General features: G+C 43.0%; 1 protein-coding gene across 1 annotated transcript in view; it reads left to right on the forward strand.

Annotated features, from left to right (window-relative positions):
• The window catches only part of LOC147321444 (uncharacterized), a 68,991-nt gene that overhangs the window by 15,362 nt on the left and 29,870 nt on the right, over positions 1-23,759 (forward strand). Inside the window, exons 16-17 of the mRNA XM_086305324.1 lie at positions 15,609-15,662; positions 23,676-23,711. Of these exons, the coding sequence (XP_086161450.1) occupies positions 15,609-15,662; positions 23,676-23,711 (90 nt within the window). The remainder of the gene's footprint in view (positions 1-15,608; positions 15,663-23,675; positions 23,712-23,759) is intronic.

A 23,759-nucleotide genomic window follows, 5' to 3' on the forward strand; every position in this document is an offset into this window, starting at 1 on the left:
GAATTTGGATATCTGCCGATACCGATATGAATCCGATATAGTGTTTTTTAATCAATAAAACTGTTTTTTAATATCTTGCTGCATTTTGTACAAGTTCATAGTCAAGTTTAAATAAACAACAGCACTAAAGCTATTCTGTTATACCTGTGTGTAAAAAGTACACTGCGCCCAAAATATTTCATAGTTCAGCAACACTGATCAATCTAATAAACTTAAACCTGCTCCATCCTCCCTACTCTGGTATTTTAAAGAGTACTTAGCAGAAATATTAAGCAACCTAACTAATAGGGTTGCAAACTACCAGCAAAAAAAAATAAAAAATAGGGAACCACCCTCCACCCTCCACTTTGTGATGCTTAATCGATGTAATCAACTTTAATTTGATGCAGTGTGAAAAAAAAATGCACAGAAATAAATTATTTTTTCAAGAATAATTAAATAGATTCAACATCTTTCTTCAACAGAACTGCAGACTGCACAGATGGTACTTTCCCAAAGGAAAAAGTACTACAGCTTACTAGGGTATATTAGACTTAACAGTTACTATATGCAGTAATGGACTTCTATATATTTAACATCAGATTAAAACTTTGGGTGTCAGATAATTATTTATTAAAAGCTCGACATTTTAAATGAGAATAAGAAAGAAAAGTATGTCTTTGTGCCCCCTTTTCCCTGTTCATGCCCTATCGGCCCCCTTGGCTAAACTTTGCTAGATCCGCCCCTGCACAGTTACCAGCCGTCAGCTGTAGAAAAAGATCCTCGAGTAGAAACTAATAATAAATAAATTCTAACTACAGCTTATCAAGCTTAAACGTGCTGCTGTTGTTCAGCCGCTGGTTTCCTCTTTCTGGTGCAAAGTGGGCCAAAAACAAAGAAGAGAGACGGACTCACGACAGAAAAGCCGATCAGCTGATCGTTAAGCAGTTTCATGAAGTAGCGGCAGGAGAGAGAGAGAGAGAGAGAGAGGCAGTCGCTCCATATATCGGTTGTTAAGCTTAACGTGGGAATGCTTTACAAACATTCAGAGAGGAACTTACACACTTGCTTTACTTCTCTCTGGGATAACTTCCTCGGAGATGAAATGCTGGTTTGGTAGCGAGACTACAAATACACACAGCCGCTGTATCACGTGACCATACTGCTCCGACGTGCTACGGTTATGAGACGAGTTACGCCATGTCGCAAGTTTTGTGAGGTGCTTTTTTGATATTTAATGGATCGGATTACATTTTTTATTTCTCGCCGATATCCGATCCAGTAATTTAGGTCAGTATCGGACCGATACGTAATATCGGATCGGTCCATCTCTAATAGATAGTAATGGCCCTTTAAATCCATATGCTATTTTCTCATAACATCTACTAGGTGACATTAGGACCATTAGGAGAAGGATTATGGTGGTAGTAGTCTTGTGCTAAACGAGCAGCGTTTCAGGAATGATAACGTCTTCCCTTTCAAACAGAGTTTACTGCATGCACTTTGATCTTAGAGCTCTTCTATTAAGATTTCCATTTGTGTCTGACAAACATGTTTACATTCCATATGAAGGACAGATGGGAACATTACCCGACCCTAAAGAGATTAAGTATCAAATTCAAATTCAAATTTTATTTGTCACACACACACAACCATACACAGTATGACATGGGGGTGAAATGCTTGTAGCTGTACAATGCCCGACCATTAAATGACAGAAGAAAAGTTTTACAATATTTACAATTTACAGTTTACTACAAAATTTACAAATTAACTTAGGAATTTACAGTAAAGAACGTGCAAATAGCAGAAGAGATTATAAAGATAAGGATTATAAATTATAGGATTATAGGAAATGTGTGGTGGTGCGTGTGGTGACGTGTGTGAGAGTCCAGTCTTATAGTGACGTGTTTGGGAGAGTCCAGTCCTACACCTGGTTCAGGCCCCGAATAGCCTGGGGGAAGAAGCTCCTCCTCATTCTCTCTGTTTTGGCCTTAAGGGAGCGGAAGCGCTTCCCAGACCTCAACAGTGAGAAGAGTCCATTGTTGGGATGGGAGAGGTCCATCATAATCTTCCTAGCTTTGGACTTGCACCGCTTGGTGTAGATGGACAGCAGGTCAGGGAGCTCTGATTGAATGATGCGTTCGGCTGAGTGCACCACCCTTTGCAGATCTCGTCTGTCCTGCTGGGTGCTGTTCCCAAACCAGGTGCAGATGTTTGCCGTCAGGACGCTCTCGATGGTGCAGGAGTAGAAGTTCTTGAGCACCTTCAGTGGCACATGGAAGTCTCTAAGTCTTCTGAGGAAGAAGAGACGCTGACGGGCTTTCTTAACCAGGGTGTTGATGTGACAGGACCATGACAGGTCCTGAGTGATGTGGACACCCAGGTATCGGAAACTGTCCACTCTCTCCACTGGCGTGCCACTGATGATGAGGGGTTTGTAATTCCTCGCCTGCTTTGTAGTGAAGTCCACGATCAGCTCCTTAGTATTGCTGATGTTTAGGAGGAGGTTATTCTCCTGGCACCAGGTCTCCAGGTTCCTAATCTCCTTCAGGTAGGCCGCCTCGATGTTGTCGGAGATCAGGCCCACAACAGCAGTGTCGTCAGCAAACTTGACAATGGAGGTTTTGTCTGATGTGGCTACACAGTCATAAGTGTACAGTGAGCAGTGTTGGTCAAGTTACTTGAAAAAAGTAATCAGTAACTAATTACCGATTACTACCCCCAAAAAGTAATCCCGTTACTTTACTGATTACTTATTTTCAAAATTAATTAATTACTTAGTTACTTAGTTACTTTTTAAAAACATGATTTACAACCTGAAGAGGTGATAAAGCGATAGATCTTTCAGCCCAATTCTACTTTTTCTACATAATCCATCATACAAAATGTAATCAAATGGAAAAGTATCTTTTTTAAACTTGTTTTATTAGTTTTAATCTTTTAACTTTATGCATCAAGCAAAAATTTAATTATCTGCAACATTCTCTGACTGGAAGAAATTAGTTTAATATTTAAACCTATTTTCTGCACATTCCAGCACATAAAATAAAATATTTTGTGTGTTTACACTCAGTCTTTCAAATAGATGCAAGTAAAACACAGCAGAAAATAAATAAAGTCAAAGACTCAGCGGTCCTGTTGCTCTATTTTCACCTGTAAAGCAGGAGTTGGGTAGGCGGAGGGTTACCCTGGTGCAGGTGTGCCGCGGTCAGTGGAAGAATCCGCGAGTTTCTCTGTGAGTTTCCCATTACGTCGTAGCTACTCGGTGCTTGCTCAGAAGTTTAGGGGTTTTTTTCGGTGTAAGGTCAGTATTTCCACGCTTTAAACGCTGCACGCTCATACTCTCTCCCGCACTCGATATATGATCCACTGTTGATCTGCACACAGCTGTTGTCACGAACGTCGCACTCGCTTACGTCACTGTCGTGAGACATTCTCGCAAAAAATCACGGTTTTAGTAACGCAGTAACGCAGCGTTCCTACAGGAAAGTAACGGTAATCTAATTACCATTTTTGCAATAGTAATCCCTTACTTTATTCGTTACCTGAAAAAAGTAATCAGATTACAGTAACGTTACTGCCCATCTCTGACAGTGAGTACAGCAGGGGGCTTAAAACACAGCCCTGAGGCACTCCAGTGCTGAGTGAGATGGAGGGGGAGACTTGTTTTCCCACCCTCACTGATTGGGGTCTGTCTGTGAGGAAGTTGAGGATCCACTGACACAGTGATGAGCTGAGTCCTAGATCCGTCAACTTAGAGGGAATTATTGTGTTGAATGCTGAACTGTAGTCCACGAACAGCATCCTAACATAATTCCCTCTGCCAGTGTCCAGGTGACTCAGGGATGTGTGGAGCAGGTGAGATATGGCATCGTCTGTGGAACGATTAGTCCGGTAAGCAAACTGAAGTGAGTCGATGGTGGCAGGAAGTGAAGAAGTGATGTGATCTCTCATCAGTCTTTCAAAACACTTCATCACAATTGAAGTCAGTGCTACTGGACGGTAGTCATTGTGGCAAGCGGGCTGTTGTTTCTTTGGAACAGGGACAATAATGGACCGTTTGAAGCACGTGGGAACCACAGCTTGGGCCAGGGAGAGGTTGAAGATCTCCGTGAACACCGGTGCTAGTTGATCAGCGCAGGCTCTAAGGACCCGGCCAGGGATTGCATCTGGTCCTGCTGCCTTCCTGGTGTTCACCCTCCTGAAGGTGTTCCTCACGGCATGCTCTGTGATGACAAATGCATTTTCTTCACTGGTGCACTCCGAGCGCGCACAGCCGTTTGTTGTTTTAAATGCTGCGGCGTCGAAGCGAGCATAAAACGTGTTCAGCTCATCAGCCAGTGAAGCATCGGCATTCATCATTGAAGAAGCTGGTCGTTTATAGTCCGTTATAGTCCGCAGTCCCTTCCACAGGCTCCTAGAGTCGCACTGTCGTAGCTGTGACTCTAGTTTTTCCCCGTAGCTCCGCGTTGCCTTTCGGACCGTGCTGCGCACGTTGTAGGACGCAGCCTTGTATAGGTCCATATTACCGGAGACAAGCCCTTCATTGTAGGCAGCGGTGCGTGATCTCAGAGCGTCGCGGATGTTTTTATCCACCCACGGCTTCTGGTTGGGAAACGTTCGGATGATAGTTCTTTCTGCTGTGTCGTCCGCTAGTTTCCCGATAAATCCCACAACCGCTTCCGTAAACATGTTGATGTCATCAGAGCTGCGCCGAAACATGTCCCAGTCTGCGTCATCCAGTGCGTCCTGCAGCGCGGCCACCGATTGGTCCGTCCAGCGAGCGACCTCCCTCCTGATTGGTGGTTGCTGCTTTAGCCTTTGTTTGTAAGCAGGCATGAGGAAGATGGCGGAATGGTCCGATTTTCCAAATGCCGGCAGGGGCTGAGCCTTGTAACAGTTCTTGAACGGGGTGTAGCAGTGGTCTAATGTCCTCGTGCCCCGGGTGGGGCAGTTGATGTGCTGGTGAAGGTTGTGAAATGTCCGTTTGAGATTCACTCTGTTAAAATCTCCCATAACAATGAGTGCGGCATCTCGGTGAAGTGTTTGTTGATGTGTGAGAGCCTCATGTAGCTCACATAAGGCAGTGTCCGAGTCCGCGTGAGGCGGAATGTAAACAGTGCAGGCAATGACCGCAGTGAATTCCCGAGGGAGATAGAAAGGGCGACACTTAACGATCAAAAGCTCCAGATTGGGCGAGCAAGAGCGTGTGAGTGGGGAGATGTTTGTGCTGTCGCACCATCTGTTGTTCACCATCAAACATACTCCATCACCTCTTTTCTTCCCCGACTCCATTGTCCTGTCCATGCGGTAAACCGAAAAGAACCCCGTCGGCTGCACGGCGTGGTCTGGTATCGCTGGGTTCAGCCAAGTCTCGGTGAAGCAGAGGAGGTTGCAGTCCTGAATGTCTCTCTGGAACTTGATTCTGGCTCTGAGGTCATCAAGCTTGTTCTCGATGGATTGAACATTGGCTAGCAGGATACTGGGCATGGGTGCGCGGTGTGCGCGAGCCCGTAGCCTATTCCTGATGCCGGCTCTTTTACCTCGAGGCCGTCGCTTAGGGTCGCGTCTTTTGTTCTCTCTCAGGATCTCCTTTGAAATGTTCGTGTATTGCAGACCAATAGAAACCAAAGTGTCTCTACTGTAGCGGATTTGTGTGTTTTGCATGATGCCCATGCAAGATTATGGCAGATATAGCAAAAAGTGACGAAAAACTGCAAAAAGTGGAGAAGTTAGGGCAGAGCATCCAGCACGGCAGCCAACCTCACCGGCGCCAAGTATAATTCTGAGATAATGTATTTCTGTATGCCTAATTTATAGTATTTATAAGTAAAGTAAATTGAGTAGAAAGTGAAGTAAAGAGAGCCGCTGAGATTAACTAAACTGGTGACTTGAGCTGCATCACCGATCCAGGAAGCCTAACAAACAAATACAGTTTCTTCCTGCAGCAAAGTCAGGGAAGACTGATCATCATAATGATTACCAGGAAGCACAACATACCAACATACTTTGAAGGACTGATTGTTGAATGAATACATCTTTAACAACCTAAAAAAACCTGCACAAGTTTACATTTAATTTGTATTTTCTGTAATCCACAGAGGTTTATAAAAATACTTACAGGCTCACATTTGGAAATACTGTGAAAGGATATTGTTCTTCATCCCTGATACATATTCTCACTTAAATATTGGAAGAAGTGGAGTTAAATATTTTATATTGTTCTTTGACTCGGCAGGACCTGGCTCTATTCACTGCTCATCCTCATGATCAAGTCCAAAGAATTAGATGAACCTAGATGAAAGTAGCGATGGCAGCATCATGCTCTGGGGCTGTTTTGCTGCAGTGCTACGTTGCACAAAATTGATGGAATAATGCAGAAGTGGAACTCAAATCCATAGATGGTTGAAATTTGGACACAACTGAGTGTTCCACCAGGACAATAATCCCCAACACACATCCAAACTTACAGTAAGCTACTGGAATGGCCTTCCCAAATCCCTGACGTCAGCCGTCTTGGAAATATGGAATATGCTTAAAAGCCGTGTCCATGCTAGGAAGCCAATCAGTTGAAAGGAACTCTGCCAATATTACTAAGTAAAGTGGTCAAATTTTCAAGCAGAATCATGACACAAGGTTGTCGACACTATCAAAGCATCTGACAGAGCTGCAACTTGCTAAGGGACATTACACCAAATACCAAAGTACATCTTTGAGCCTGTATGTTTAACTCTGACCTGATGTGTGTTAAAAAATGCAGAATAAATAAAAGACATTAAATTCATTCTGTAAATGGTTAAAGATGCATGCTATACAACCAGCCCACCCTGGAAATAGAGCAGTTCAAGGAAAATCATTCCAAGCCAAAAATTACCACAGAAACCTCTGACCGCTGTGTATGTTTGACTTGATCTCTTTTTCCTTCCTCCTCTTACCAAACTGGAATTATTAAAATTATTTTGGGTACACAATTGAGTCTTTCTCTAATATTTGTTGAGGTCTGATGAGAACATTTATTTTGGAGCACAACCACAGGTGAGATGGACAGAGCTTCCTTTCAGGTCTGACACAACAAGTCAGCTGAGCAAAGCAGCCTTTCTCCTGCCACAGGGAGGGACTCATGACCTCAGCACACAGGGGTTCATGTTGGACAATAAACTGCGGTCCAAGATTTCTATAGAGTGTTGTGGTCTACATTTGTTCAGGTGTCATGTTGGATAGCGCTGTCGTACTTCCGCACTGGTTTCCACCTGGTCTGGCCTCCTTCCCGTTCAGGTTTCCACCTGCCTTTGCAAATAGCAACCATGTAGCTCATATAAAGGATGACTGACACCCCTGATCAGTTTTAGGTGTACGTGCTTCTACCCTCAGAAATGTTAGTTTGCTTGCTGATGATAAAATGAAAAACCAAACAGAACATTGTAATGGGGACGCCGGTCTAATGGAAAAGCATGAAGCATCATTTAAAAAGATACACAGAGAACAACTGAACAGTCGTTACTGAATAAATAGTTAGCTCTTAGTCTGTAAAAGCCCCGTTCTAACAACTTCCACGCAGTTAACAAAAAGTGATGTATAGCAGTAAAAAAGCTCTCAGTGTGGTCACTGCCTGAGGTGGTCTCCCTCATCAGCTGTAAAGAATTTATTTTCACCGATCCGTGGAAGCCCCATTGAATGTTAATGATGCCTAACGTTAGATATACTGTAGAAGGCTTTAGGCTGCTACTGTGGCCTTTAATCACACTCATAAAGCTGCTATCTTTCAGCATCACACTTTCAAAGAGTTTAGGATTTGATGTTTCACACTCAAGTGAAGTCAGATAGAAATGATCAGCTCAGTGCTGGCAGTAGGTCTCTTATTACCAGATACCGAGTGTTCTACACCCAAAATTATAACATTTCAGATGCAGCTGTGTGAGGTTTTCATGTTACGAGAGATAAAGAGATAAAGATACTGTATGCCAATCAGTGCTGCCCTGTAATTACTAACTGTATAACTATTATCTGTTGGAAAACAGGGATGGGGAGATTTCAAATGGGGCTAGGCTGTCCATATACATTTGAAAACCCATTAATAATATTAGCAGAAGCATGTTCTCGGGACCAACGAAACCACAGGATCCTTTAAATGATGTTGCTTAAATGAGCCAACAAATGACAATCGTCTACTTACACAGATCAAAAGGAAGCCGGTAGCATTTAGGTTGGGTTTATTTTTAACTCTGTTTCTTGTAATTTGGAAGCGAGTTCAGAGACCTCTTAAGTACATGCATAAGTTCGAGTTTCCCTCTCCCTCAGGCTGACAGGCCCACAAATCATCAGTTGTTACCCACAAGTAACAGATGTATAGACCATGTCGGGGAGTAACGGAATACATGTACCGCCGTTACGTATTTAAAATACAAAATATGAGTAACTGTATTCGGTTACAGTTACCGTATTTAGAATACAGTTACTTTGTTGAAATAAATGGATTACACTGCGGTACTTTCCTGTTTCATTTTGTCGCGGGTCAGGACTGTTTGGTTTTGTTTGACAGCTACGTTCTGTTGTTCCAGGCGGCAGCGTTACGGTTGCCATGGTTACAGGGCGACGCTCTCTCTCTGCGTGTTTCCTGCATGAGAGAGCGCCTTTTTGTTGTTGTTGTTGTGCTAAGCTAACAGGCAGAATGCTACAGGTATAGCTCTAAAGAATGTAGCATCATGGGCAGTGTAGTCCGTGTTGCAGGGAGAATGGACTGCCATACACGTTATGGGTCTGTGAGCGCGAGGAGGGAGAAAAAGGAAAAGTACGAGTTGTTATCAAGCAGAAACGGGAGCTGGAAGCATGTAAATATAATAATAACCACTTCAGCCAAGAAGAGTGCCTGACGAGCCCAGTTGTAAGTAAGCTGTCAAGACTCGACTGTACACCGTGTTCGTGTTTTCCTCTGAAACAATAAGTTCCTTTCAACGCCTCTCTCTGTCTCTCGCAAGAAAAGTTGACCCACACAACAAAGTAAAGCGATTTTTCGGCTACAAGCCCGACACGAACCCACCATATTAGCCAGAGGTCCCTTTACTACGGTTTGTAGCCGCTGACCTTCAGTAATAGTGATAAATCACAGTGCATGTGTTGGGAATCTGTAACGGAATACGTTACAGAATACATTTTGGGGCATGTATTTTGTAATCTGTAATGGAATACATTTTAAAAGTAACCTTCCCAACACTGTGTATAGAGCCACTTGAGGGTCCTTGGTTGAGAATGAAAATGGTCAGCTGGGCATTTGGGGCATTACACACATAAGAAAGCTGTAACAAAATGTTAGTTAATATGAGAATATGTAAAATCAACTGCTCTTTGTCTATAACAAGAAAATCAGAAATTTCATCCAAAATACTCTTTTATCATGATATAATTTTCTACTTTAGTCAAAATTAAAAACACAGATTGAAATATTTTGTACTTAAAAAAATGATTTGTGAAGCACAGATAGATACTTCTCATTAATATTTCCTCTTTTCGTCAGTTCAGTGGGTTTGTGAGTATCTGCGCTGCTTACAATAAAATCTATATTCTTCTATTTAAGGCTATATGGCTGACTATTACACATATGAATTCTTATTGCCATGTCCTGTTTGTATTTTGCGTTGTATAATTTAACCCGTGTTATTTTTTAATGCCAGCAATTCCCAAAATGCATCACATCAAGGCGGTCATAAAGTTACTGTTTGGCAAGAGGAGGTGTGTGTGTGTGTACCTGTTTAGACATCTTTGCGGGGACCAAAAATTTGAAGTTTACTATACTTCTGGGGACCAAAATCTCGGTCCCCACTAGTGCAAAGGCATTTTTGAGACTTAAAATGTGGTTTTAGTGTCAGGGTTACAATTAAGTTATGGTTAGGTTTAGGGTAACAGTCAGGGTTAGGCATTCATTTTTGATGGTTAGGGTAAGCGGCTAGGGCATTATGTCAATGAGATAATAATAATAATAATAATAATAATAATAATAATGTACACTTTTATTGATCCCCGTGGGGAAATTCTTCTCTGCATTTGACCCATTCACTCAGTGAAGCAGTCCCCACTAGGAGACTGCTTCACTTCTGCTTCAGATGTCCCCACTAGGATAGCAACACCTGATGTGTGTGTGTGTGTGTGTGCGCGCACACACATATATGTGTAAAATGTGGCTGTGAGGGACAGGAGCTTCAGTAACTACCTCAATTTTCAGAGGAAATCCACTTCAGAAGCCTAAAGAAAAGGCATCCCAACAGCATGTAGGGTACTTTTTTGTTTAGTTTTCCTAATCAAAAAAAGAGGTTACCAGGGGCCCCGAATGAAAAGCAGTGGGCTGACATGCAGTTAAAGGACTGACACTTATTTGCTATGACTAAATTTGGAATACTCTGTGATTATCCTCTCAAAGATGTATGTGTGTGTGTCCCTCCACCTACACACAGAGCAAAGCAGGCAGCAGCTCAGAGTGAAGTAAAAAATGTAACAAGAAGCAAGTTTTAGCTAAAGTATGAGAGCTACTTATCCAGCAACATCAAAGGCAGTGCTGCATGGAGTTGGCAGGAATACCTCATCCAAGCGGACAGAATGAGATAAGTGAAGCCTCGGCTGGGTTGGTGGCTTTTGGAGCATTTCTAATGACATTATCTCACAGACTGTCCAAGAAGTTTCTGCTTCAGTTTTGCTAAGTTTGCTGCACTACTTAGCACTAATAAACAAGTATCTGTGTTTGTGGGAAATAGCCGTGCAGCTTGCTAATCAGTGTTTACTTTACTACAGTCAGTTACCAAAGTCTGTAGGAAATAAACTACACTACCCCAGTGTGACTGAAAGAAGTCCTCACATGTTGCCACACAGTTAAATACCTCCTCAACGACACCGAACTGTTGCAACTCACACATTAAGCTGTTTAATGAGGTGATTAATTGTGGTAAATATGGGGAGTATGGGTGCTGTTTATTCATTTAAGGAAAATGAGATGCTTCCCTTATACAGAATATTTAGACTCCACCAACTTTGAGAATATGCAAGTGGAAATGCTTTCTGGAATAAAGTAGCCACTAATCATTCATCCCAACTCTTGGGTTTTTTCAGTTTGTAGCTACACAGCTGATGAACTGTTATCTTAGCTAACCTACTGGTATCTGGCCATACAAGTAGTTTTAGCTTTGTTATTGGTCCAGATTTGAAAATTCCTGTACTTTTAGAGATTGTCAGTACAGTTTCATATACACTCTGCTACCTTACAACTACAGTTGCCTTTTAGTGTAAGACGTATGATAGGGAAAGCCAACAAGCAATGAGCTGCACCTGGTGATGCTGCTCGTTGTTGAATTCTCTCCAGTACAACGACGGGTGGTTGAGGGTTTGGAGAAAGATCCAGATAGCTCTAAATCTGTTATTACTACTGTATGCATCAGCAGGGGAACATCTGATACAACATGAAAGGCTTCCCAAGAGCATCATGGGGGATCCCGGAGCATTCCCGGGATATGCAATCATACCAGCATTTTCTGGTTATGCTGCATGGTCTCCATTCAGTTGGATGTGCTCAGGAAATCACTAAAAGGAAGTCAGGAGGAATCCTTATCAGATAAAATTACTTCAACTGGAACCTTTTAACAGAAAGGATCAGTAGTTGACCCTCCAGGTAAACTGTTTCTAGCTGCTCCTCCCAGGCCTTCCTAGTGGATTTCAGAAGGAGTTTCAGGCCAGAATGCCTGTAATCTGGTTATGCTCCGTACTTTGAAGCAGTACCAAGGTGCTGGTCAGATGCTCAAACTGCTCACGATCATTGGTTATGTTTGACATGCAGATCAGCTGGCCAATCAAGACTTAAATCTGCTTTTTCAGTCACATCTTTCCCTCATTCATTCACCAGCTCTTGTTGTTGCTTGAAGTACATCACCACTACGTTTTGGGCTTCTACCCACCCCCAGCCCTCAGTGATCCTCTCCTATAAAAAGATGTGGTCAGACACAGCGTGTTCTTACATTCTTGTGCTTGCTGCCTTTATCTCTTACAGACTTTTTCTTTCAAATCTACAAATATTATGTGTCTAAGTTCGGTTTAGCTCAGAGATATCAACTTGTCACTGGCTCTTCAGTCTTTAACAGCGGGAGGCAGGGTGAAGTGCCGGATTAGTGTGCTTACATAAAAGGACCGTGTCAGGCCAGCTTCTGTGTGTTGTCTATTTTCTCTTGTTCTAGACACCCAGAGATTTATGTCATCTTGTCATTTATTGGGCTGTGGTGGGCGTCTTGGCTGTGTAATTATGAGGTCTGCTGCTCTTATGGGTTTATGTGCGTAGTGCGGCGAGACACTTCAAAAGAAAACAGATGCAACAGAGAGCTAATTCAGTTGTTTCCTCACTGCCAACTTTCATAACCGTGCACTCAAAATATACTGTATCTTAGGGACCCGGTAACCTCTGTGTTCAGCACAGAGCTCGAACACGAGAGAAATGTTTCACACCTCAAACTGTCATACTTGAAGCCCCGCAGAGTACCCAGGTCTGAAGTTAGGCGCTGCTGAGCTGAGGTTAACAAGAAGGCCTGGCTTAATATGTCAGCGAACATTACCGCACAGGACTTTCTTTGTAACTGGAAAAGGAAAAGATATTTTAGGACCAAACAAGCAATTAGGTGCTATGTGAGAAGGTTGAATAAAGGTTGCATAAATATGATGGAATATAGCAAAACATCCTCGAAATGATTTTTAGGCGCCTGTGCAGCTCTTTGTAGAAATAAATGTAATTTATTTAATTAGATTAGATGGTCAGCTGGTTACTAAGGTAATACAACTGTCCTTTAAAGGTCTGTATAAAAAAGATAGATATTTGTTAGCTGTTTCAGCTAAGAGCTACGGTGAATGCTGTACAGTAAATTATTTCCACTGTTGTTAACATGCTGCTATTGTCACACATCTGTTGACTCTACAAGACCTCTCAGAGTCCTTTGTGGATCAGGCTGACCGCACAAGCACTTCTGAAATGCTCTGATTCAGTCGTCTGGCTATATCACTTTGGCTCTTGTCCAAATGACTTTGGTTTTTACACCTGCCCGTTTCTTCTGAGCCGACCCCTCAGCTAATATATCCCAGACTTTGAAACGGGCCCTCGTTACAAAATGCTCAGAAGGTTTTGGCTTATCGGTATAAATATTCGAAGATGTTATAATTTATTTCCAAGAGCAAGAATCTAATCTGACAACTGAGGCTGCTCCGGGGATGCTAATGCTATTGTTAGCTTAATTTACGATTTTAGTTGGTCATCTATTATTAAGTGCGAGCGCTGCAGTTTACTGTCAGGCTCACTTTAAGTGCTCACCCTTCTTTCACTGTTCGGATGATGCAGACACATTGTTTTCTTCATCTGCAGCAGACAGCTGACATCAAATCCTTTTTCTTTATAGCTAACGTATTATTGAAAAGGTCACTCATGCTTCAGTTTGCTCTTGGGTTTGTTGCAGTTTTTCCAAGCATTGCACAGTCTGGCCTTGGGGTGAATTTACTGGAACATCCACTCCTGAGAAGACTGGCAGCTGTCAAGAATGTTTGCCACGTTCTCGCTGTCGAATGATGGAAATCAAACTGTTGGGAAATGGACTTATATCCCCACGCAGACGGACGTGCAGCCACAGTAACATCTTGTCTTTCCTCTGTGGTATGCCTGAATTCTCCCCATGTTCTCAACCCAACATGCAACATACCGACGCTATGTGACAAATCGTCGATATGATCCGAGGCATGAGAGCGTATTAGAAGGGATCTATAAATGTAAGGTTAGGGTTAGGGCTGTAATAGAAAGCTGCTAAGTGAATAACGGGAAGCGCTTCAATTAAGAATCCGGAGCGTCTCGTAATGTGGAAGGGCACCTTTCGCGTTACTGTGACACGTCTCGGGCCGTGACGAATCGTCAGTATGGGGTTTTGTTTTGTATACTGCAAACAGCAAAACTTGTGCTTTTATAAAGGTGGTCCTCCTCGCTGATTTGATCTGGTTAGAGGCACCTGGCTGCTTCTTCATTTCTATAATGTACTTAGTTTTTCACACAGCGCTTCCACATTGTGGTCTAATTTTTGGCAGAGAAAAAAATGACATGGAGTAACATGGAGTAATATGTCATACTTTGTAGTTCTTCTGAGGTTGTACCTGCCAAGTGCCAGGTTACCTTTTCTTATTATGTTGTGACAAGTTTAAAGAAGGGTGCTTTGTTATTTAACATGACTGGAGGTGCATATTTTTCAAACTCACATAGTTGGTGCCAATCATTTTCTCTTTTTGTTTATCCTTTGCTGTTTAAGATTTTTTTCTATCAAGTGAAACCTAAAAAAAATCTTTAGCAAAACTTACTTTGTGAACAAAAGGTGCTGCAGATGCACAACAGGAAATCCACAGAGGAAAGAAACAAAACCACGAGCCCAGGATACAAAGAAGAAAAAGTCACACTGACAGAAACAGTGGAACAAAAGAGAACAACTACCATCGAAATACAGTTTATGTTTCTGCATACTGTCCTGTATTAGAGCACCAATCCACTGCTGGAGCCCTCCCCAACACATGCACTGGTCTCACACAGTAAACACACAGTGTGCACACTTGTATAAAAGTGTTTATTTGTAACCAATTTCAAAAGAAGAAGGCCTACAGTAAGATCTTTGTGTGTAGATGAACAAAACACATTGTGCAGGAAAAAAGAGAATATGTATGAGAAAGAGGAAACCATCAGTTTTTAATATGATGTTCACTGGATTCAAGTAACATCAAAGCACTCAAACACACTCATAACATCGAACCAAAGGCTGAAGAAAAGCTTTTAGTATATTTGGGTTTCATAATCTTTTTTTTGCTCTTTTAAAAATCTGAAAAATTCTTTTCTCATACATTTGCTCAGCAGGCAAAGCAGCTTCAAATCTTCACAAATGACTGGCCTGCAGCACCAGAATACATTTTACAGCTTGTTTCGCATGTTCATTGCCGTTGCCAGTGTATTAGAGCGGTCCACGCTGGAACCAGTTCACATACCACACAGTCAACAAACACGGTATAGAGTGGTCTCGGAGGACTTTGCTGTCTTGCAGATGGCTAAAACTTTATATGCACGTTGTGTTGTGGTTTACAAATGTGTTTGTTTGTTGCCTTATATTTTTGTTTTAACAAGAAGTGGGCTCAGTGCGAGATCTCACCACAGGACACGCTGCACAAGTGCGTCAATACAGAGCCGCTACCACGACATAACAATTCCCAGCAGTTCTCTCACACTCAAGTGGCACAGATACATATAATTTCTCTTTGTGGAGCTTACATAAAATACAAAAGCAGATACTTTTATGAAGATGCAAGCTAGACAGACATCTTTCATGACTGGTTGCTCTTCTTAAATGGGGATTCCACAGATTCTACACGTCAACGTTATTTTTCCAGGTGCTATGAAGTCCTGATGTTTAGGTGAAACAGTATATCTCCTGTGTTTGCAGGCTGGAAGCGCTGGAATACATTATTTTTGCTTAGGCTACAAGTTTGATGCATTTTTTGTCAGGACTGTAGACTTCAGGATGAGGCGGTATCCAGTTAATGTCTGGATACTTCCAAGCTGGAAGGTACTGACATGTCTGTTGTGTCCACAGGGAGAGAAGGGTGATACTGGGCCAACTGGTGCTGCTGGAGCTCAAGGTGCCCCGGTGAGTTGATAATGATTTCATGCATTAATATGTATTTGTACATAAACAGTTAACTCAGTGCTGTTGTTGATTTTAAACTGACACGTAAAGTTTTGAAGGAAAGTGCAATCAGGACATTAATACCAGAGCTGAAATTAATTGCAGCCTTTTAAACGCTGCTAGTAAACACACACACACACACACACACACACACACACACACACACACACACACACACACACACACACACACACACACACACACACACACACACACCAGGAAACAGGAGATGGTAAAAGCTGTTTTAAAGCTCTGTGCTTGAACAGGTAGCAGTCAGGTTACTCATCTATTTTACGGGGGCAGTCACTTCATTGTGGAAGTCACTTTCTCCTTTCTCCCAATAAAAAGTCTTTTATCTATTTACCGAATAGATTTACTGCATCTCATTGATTAATGTTGAATATATTTCTCATCGAGCAGTCCATCCTGGATACAAACTCTTGTGTAAAAGAATCAGTTAAACTCAACAGAATCGATAATTTTTTACAACAAATTGAAGGTTAGATTTGACGCAGCTTCAGAAAATACCTTGAGCTTCACTCACAAACTGAGTCAGAAAAGTGTTCCAGCATTATATATATATACATATATATATATATATATGTATATATATATATATTAGGGGTGCAACGATACACAAAATTCACGGTTCGGTTTGATACTTTGGTGTCACGGTGCAACTACTTTTCCGAGAATACCTGCTTCTTTTGTGGTTCGGACTCCTGACATTTCTTTGGAGGTGGAGGAACATCACAGTAATTGCTTAAAGGAGCTTCTTCGACATCTTTAAGAGTTTTAAACAAATGTCTGTCCTCCTCCAGAAAATCTTATGTACGCAAACACGCGTTGCAACTTCTTATCTTGTGCGCGTTTTTTATTTTGACAGCGAATGCGCACCTGCGGACCACTTATGTGCAGCCCTGGTTATTTAGCTCGTCATATTGCAGCCACAGAAATTATTTTGTCCATGAAACCATAAAGCTGCACTTTCTTTTTGCCTTATAGTCTGATTTGTCATAACTTTTCCGTTTTGCGGTAAGCTTTTGTTTGGCTGTCACTTCTTCACCCTGACCTGTCTTATTTGGCTCAGCAGAACTAAAATATATATCCTGCTGCTTTTACACTTGCACTCACATAAGCTCAGCGATTCTCTGCGCGATCAACCTCTCACATGTTTAAGCTTGCTGCGGGAGATTTCACTTGTCATGTTTGCATAGTAAGCTAACGATTGATAAGACGATGTCAGAGGAATTGGTGCACAAATTATCATCACTCACCAATCAGTGCTGTCGCTCTCTATACACAGTTCGCGCGATTGCAAAGTGAAAGCAAAAAAACAAGCGCAAATTCAAACGCGATTTCAATATGTCACATATTGACAGTGGCTCACCGATGCCAATGACATAATTACCCAGCTACATTTCCAAAAGAATGCAAAAGCATTGACATATATTTGCATTGCGAGCCCTGTATCTGATTGAGGAATCACTCATCTTTGGAAAAGAGAGTTTATTACAGAGAAATGTCTCTTTCCAAAATAAAAGCTATACTATACGCTTCTTCTGGGCTATATTCTCAGCAGCATAAGGAGAATCATGTGCTAACAGCTGTCTAAATGACTCAGCTAAAGTTAGTAGCATGCTTGTTGTTTTTGTCTGCTTCCACTTGTCTTTGCACTAGGATGATGTCGGTGTAAATGTGCAGTCATATTCGTTGTGTTCCCACTAGTGCTTTCAGGTTAATCTCGTTGAAATGACGTTAACGCCACAACACGCAAATCTCCGTTAACGAGCTACCGCCGATCGCCCTGTGCATGGGGCTGGACGGCGTCAACACGTTAACGAGCTAACTGCGCTAACGCACTAGCTCCCACCCATGTAATTGAGCATTGCGTGGCATATCCAACATACTGTTTTACTTTAGTCCATGACGCGCTTACCTTCAGGGTCATACGTCACATGAAAACCAAAATAGTTCCAAAGGCCAGATCTGAATGAGGGTGGGGGAGGTTCAGTTTGCCATGTTGCAACGAGCTTAGCTTCTGTCTCACTAGCTTGCCCTGCGCTCAGTGAATCTGCGTTCGACTACTCCGCCTAGGCTGCACTGTCGAGCGCAGATCCACTGAGCGCTCAAAACAGACAGCATCGTCAGAAGGAAAGTTGATAAAATAAATAAAACATTTTGTATTGTCCGATACATATGCGTACCGAACCGAAAGCACTGTATCGAACGGTTCAATATCGATACGAGTATCGTTGCACCCCTAACACATATATATATAACACCCAGCACGCCCCTGCGGGCGGTTTATCCTTCAAGCTCGGGTCCTCTACCAGAGGCCTGGGAGCTTGAGGGTCCTGCGCAGTATCTTAGCTGTTCCCAGGACTGCGCTCTTCTGGACAGAGATCTCCGATGTTATTCCCGGGATCTGCTGGAGCCACTCGCCTAGCTTGGGAGTCACCGCACCTAGTGCTCCGATTACCACGGGGACCACCATTACCTTCACCCTCCACATCCTCTCGAGCTCTTCTCTGAGCCCTTGGTATTTCTCCAGCTTCTCGTGTTCCTTCTTCCTGATATTGCTGTCATTCGGAACTGCTACATCGATCACTACGGCCGTCTTCTTCTGTTTGTCTACCACCACTATGTCCGGTTGGTTAGCCACCACCATTTTGTCCGTCTGTATCCGGAAGTCCCACAGGATCTTAGCTCGGTCATTCTCCACCACCCTTGGGGGCATCTCCCATTTTGACCTAGGGACTTCCAGGTTATACTCGGCACAGATGTTCCTGTACACTATGCCGGCCACTTGGTTGTGGCGTTCCATGTATGCCTTGCCTGCTAGCATCTTGCACCCTGCTGTTATGTGCTGGATTGTCTCTGGGGCATCTTTACACAGCCTGCACCTGGGGTCTTGCCTGGTGTGATAGACCCCAGCCTCTATGGATCTTGTACTCAGAGCTTGTTCTTGTGCTGCCATGATTAGTGCCTCTGTGCTGTCTTTCAGTCCAGCTTTGTCCAGCCACTGGTAGGATTTCTGGATATCAGCCACCTCCTCTATCTGCCGGTGGTACATACCGTGCAGGGGCCTGTCCTTCCATGATGGTTCCTCGTCTCCCTCCTCTTTCTTGGGTTTCTGCTGCCTGAGGTATTCACTGAGCACTCGGTCAGTTGGGGCCATCTTCCCAATGTATTCTTGGATGTTCCTTGTCTCATCCTGGACTGTGGTGCTGACACTCACCAGTCCCCGGCCCCCTTCCTTCCGCTTAGCGTACAGCCTCAGGGTGCTGGACTTGGGGTGAAACCCTCGATGCATGGTAAGGAGCTTTCTTGTCTTTATGTCAGCGGCTTCTATCTCCTCCTTTGGCCAGCCTATTACCCCAGCAGGGTACCTGATCACGGGCAGGGCGTACGTGTTGATGGCCCGGATCTTGTTCTTACCATTCAGCTGACTCCTCAGGACTTGCCTGACCCTCTGCAGGTACTTGGTGGTTGCAGCCTTTCTAGCGGCCTCTTCATGGTTCCCATTTGCCTGCGGGATCCCCAGGTACTTGTAACTGTCCTCTATGTCTGCAATATTGCCTTCTGGTAGCTCAATCCCCTCAGTTCTGACTACCTTCCCTCTCTTTGTTACCATCCGACTACACTTCTCCAGTCCGAACGACATTCCAATGTCATTGCTGTATAGCCTGGTAGTGTGGATCAGTGAATCGATGTCTCGTTCACTCTTGGCATACAGCTTGATGTCATCCATGTAGAGGAGGTGGCTGACAACTGCTCCGTAGCCAGTCTTGTTAATGATCTCACTGAGGGGGTTCAGGCCTATGCAGAACAGCAGTGGGGACAGAGCATCTCCTTGTTAGATCCCGCACTTGATGGTGACTTGTGCTATGGGCTTGGAGTTGGCCTCTAGTGTTGTACGCCACATCCCCATTGAGTTCCTGATGAAGGCTCTTAGGGTCCCATTGATCTTGTACAATTCTAGGCATTCCAGTATCCAGCTGTGGGGCATTGAGTCATAGGCCTTCTTGTAATCAATCCAGGCAGTGCACAGGTTGGTCAGTCTGGTCTTGCAGTCTCAGCTGACTGTTCTGTCTACCAGTAGCTGGTGTTTTGCGCCTCTGGTATTATTGCCAATTCCTTTCTGTGTCCCGCTCATGTATTGACCCATGTGCCTGTTCATCTTAGCCGATATGATGCCTGATAGGAGCTTCCATGTAGTACTGAGGCAGGTTACTGGTCGGTAGTTGGAGGGGACCAGTCCCTTCTTGGGGTCCTTGGGGATCAGGACCGTCCGACCTTTGGTTAGCCATTCCGGGTGTCTCTCGTTAACTAGCAGCTGGTTCATTTGTGCTGCCAGACGCTCGTGGAGTGCAGTCAGCTTCTTTAGCCAGTAGGCGTGAACCATGTCGGGCCCTGGTGCTGTCCAACTCTTCATACTGGAGACCCTTTCTTGGATATCTGCCACTGTGATGGTTACTGGACCCTGTTCAGGGAGGTCGCTGTGGTCTGCCCTCAGATCCACTAGCCACTGAGCATTGCTGTTATGGGTTGCGTCCTTCTCCCATATGCTCTTCCAGTATTGCTCCGTCTCCAGCCTTGGTGGTGCTGTTCTCTTATTATTGTTCCCTTGCCACTGAGAGTACACCTTTGCTGGTTCTGTGGAGAACAGCTGGTTTATTCTCCTGCCTTCTATCTCTCTGGTGTACCTCCTCAAGCGGCTGGCCAAGGCTGTGAGTCTTTGCTTGGCAGTTTCCAAGGCCTCAGGTATGGACAGCTTGCTGTATTTCTTATGCACCTTCTTTGTCGCACCTTTCTGCAACTCCGTTAATTGGCTAACCTCCCTCCTATATATATATATATATATATATATATATATATATATATATATATATATATATATATATATATATATTTGTTCGACATGAGAAGCAAGGTGCGAAACAACTGTCTGCTCCTTTCTGGCTCTGCTAATGGCCAAGATGTGAAAAAGAACATGAAATTAGTACTTGAGCCCAGAAAGACATCAGAACAGTGTTCACTGAGGTCAGCGATCCAAGGAGCTGTGGGTCATCTCTCACGAACAAATGAAAAATGAAAAGTCCACTTTCAGCCGCTGCTTTGGCCCCTTTTGCTAATTAGAAAAAATGCTGGTTTACAGCACTTTATTCATATTTTCACCCCAAATTCTGTTTATACATGTTTGTTTTATAACACGTCATTTAGATTTATACTTACTAAGGTGCATATTTCATGTGTGCTTGTGTTGTTTGCTGTCTGTTTCATGCAGCAGTCTCCTATGGGAGCCAGTTTTTTTGAAGCTTGAGCCATATTTCCGAATTAAAGCCGGCGTACATCGCCCTTTGAGCTTTTTTCTTTAATCGTTTTTTTCCTACTTGCTCAAATCCATGTATTAAATATAAATTCCAGCTCCACAACAGCGAAACACCAGAATGAGCCCTTTTTATTTTCATTTTAGAGCCAACAGAAACACACATACAAACAATCTTACTGCCATTTTATGGACTTTAGTGACTGTATTGCAGAGTTAGGTGTAATGGATTACCATGTAGTACTAATTTACAAATTGGGCGTGTTTGTAGCTTGAATATACTTTTATATGAGGCAGTGAGGCAGACAGAAATACACTCGGGTTTATTTATATGGGAAGTTTACAAGTTTCCTTGAAAACAATCTCAGGCTGCTGTAACATCCTGTAGCTCCTCATGTTTGCACTTCTACATCCTACGTCTGTAAATGTAAATGAGTGGTAAAACTCATCACTGCCATACCCCACAACCACACACACTTCCACTTTTTAACAGGACACATATACACACAAAGTGTGAAGCTAGTTTTTCCACAGCTGCACGTGCTGATATCCAGACACCAAGTAGCATTTTGCTGATGCATTGCTTGCAAAAAAGTCTATTGCAGTGGATACCCACATTTACAAGTGAGCGCACACTGCAGGCAGTATCGCGTGCTGAACAGCTCCCCACTGCTTCCCAAAGCCAAACCCTCTCTTTCCGATCAAGCTGGTTTACACATGCAAGGCTGGTGAATGTAGGTTTTATTATTGTAAGTAGTTTTACCATGCTGTGTTGTCCCAGTAGTTATGGCCTTGTAACAGAGGTCCTGCACAGAACTGTCTCCATGTCCATGTTAAGCTGTCTGATTACCACACAGTCCTAGCTATAGACACATAAGATCTTTAGTGATGACAGCTGGGCTCAAGGTGATTTTCTTTAGTCTTCTTTGGCTGAATAAATAGGATTGTTTGTGAGTTATAGGATGCTTTCATTAAAATCTATTGGAACTTTGCTAAAAACTCTTTATTAGACATGCAAAGCTTCTCTGAGCTTCTGTGTGGTCAGAATGTGAAGCCATGTGAAGTCAAAAGCAAAGTAATTTGTCACATGCTTAAATGAATCTGGCTCCTAATAAGAAATAGTTCTGCTAACCAACCATCAGGTCAACAGTTAAAGAGTAACGTGCTTCACTCTCCTCCTCCTGATTCACCAAACTCATCCTCCCAGTTTGGTGACCTGACCGTCGGTGTTACTCAGCTCCACTACCCCAGAATCCAGCTTTAGGTCCTTTTCTAGATGCCAACGTCTGTTCTAAAATGATATTCATTCATTTTATTCATATATTTACAGAGCGATATGCAAGTACAGGCAGTACTGTTGTACCCAGTGTTTGACCTTTAATCAAAGGAAGACCTGTCAAGTACAAAAACATGAATGTCTCCATCATAAAGGTTCATCTGAAACAGAACTTGGTACAACACTGAAATCGATGCTATCCTTGAGGAAACGAGTGCGATACCATGCTGCAAGTTAGGCGTGATTCTCCAACATGTCTCTATGTGGTATCGGCTTGTTTTTCCTGTTCCAGCTGTGAGATTAGAGCTGTGGTTACTAACATATGAATCTAATCTCTGTGCACCTGCGATATATCAAAGCTGTTTGTGCTGCAGCACTTTTCTTGTCTCTCAGTCCATCTGTCATTCCACCCTTTCCCTGTTTGGCCCTCTGCTCACTTCAAGGTGAAAGTATGATGGTGTTTCAGGCTCGCGGCATTGTTGAAAGATGGATGAGAATGATGAATGTTCTAATGCAGGACCCGCTTCACTCTTTGTGTTTATGTATTGGTTTTAAGGTTAGAGTACTTGTTGTCTCCCTGGCCATCTTATTGGTACCTTAACTCTTTCTCTCTTGAATGCCTGTTAAAGTTATTGTCTAATGTGGTCTTTATTGGGAAAGAGTTAAACCAGTTGCTGAAATACTAAAACACTTCCACGTAGAAAGATTAGGAAAGACGACAGGAAGCAAACAGGATGTGTTTTTGATGAGATGGCCCTGATGTTGTCTCTGAATCAAAGCCTGTATGTCACACACCTGTCTGTGTCCACATTTATCAGCCTTATTTTACACAGCTGACTCTATTACACACTTACACAACCACAACTAATTTATCTGCATCAGTAAAGATTCACACTGGGAATCCAAAGTATGCTGATACACCAGTGCACACTTAACAGGTGGGAAGTCAGTGCTTCAATAATTCTGCATCTCTTTAATCAGCTCTTTCTGATGACACACGATTTTCAAGCTAAACTTTCAAAGCCAGTGATGATGAATCACTAAGATGGTGAGAATACAGGAACATTTGGAGCAATATATATGTCCTCTATACAATTTACATATTTAGTGAAGCAGCAGTGGAATTATTTAGAAAACTGTCATAACAAAGCCCATATTTCATCATCAGACACTGGCTCCCACCGTTTCACAGTTTCAAATATAAACTCGATCTTTATTTGACATCTGTAGACAGTTACTACATCATTGTCACATTAGCTTTGCATGTCAATGTTTTGAACAAAAATAAAATGCAGTTCACTGAAGCTGAGCTGAAGACCAAATACAGCTTTATGTAATCATGTCCTTCTGTTACTGTAATCCACAGGGGGTGCGGGGACCTCCTGGTGAACCAGGTCAACAGGTACCTCTGGTAAACTCTGAAACTAACTCGTGTCAGAACTGTTGGTGA

Source organism: Aulonocara sp. 'chitande type north' Nkhata Bay, linkage group LG9, assembly GCF_057382095.1.
Source record: "Aulonocara sp. 'chitande type north' Nkhata Bay isolate Kocher_YH1m ecotype deep benthic linkage group LG9, A_spYH_male_GT1.1, whole genome shotgun sequence".
In the NCBI taxonomy this organism is placed as follows: Eukaryota; Metazoa; Chordata; class Actinopteri; order Cichliformes; family Cichlidae; genus Aulonocara; species Aulonocara sp. 'chitande type north' Nkhata Bay.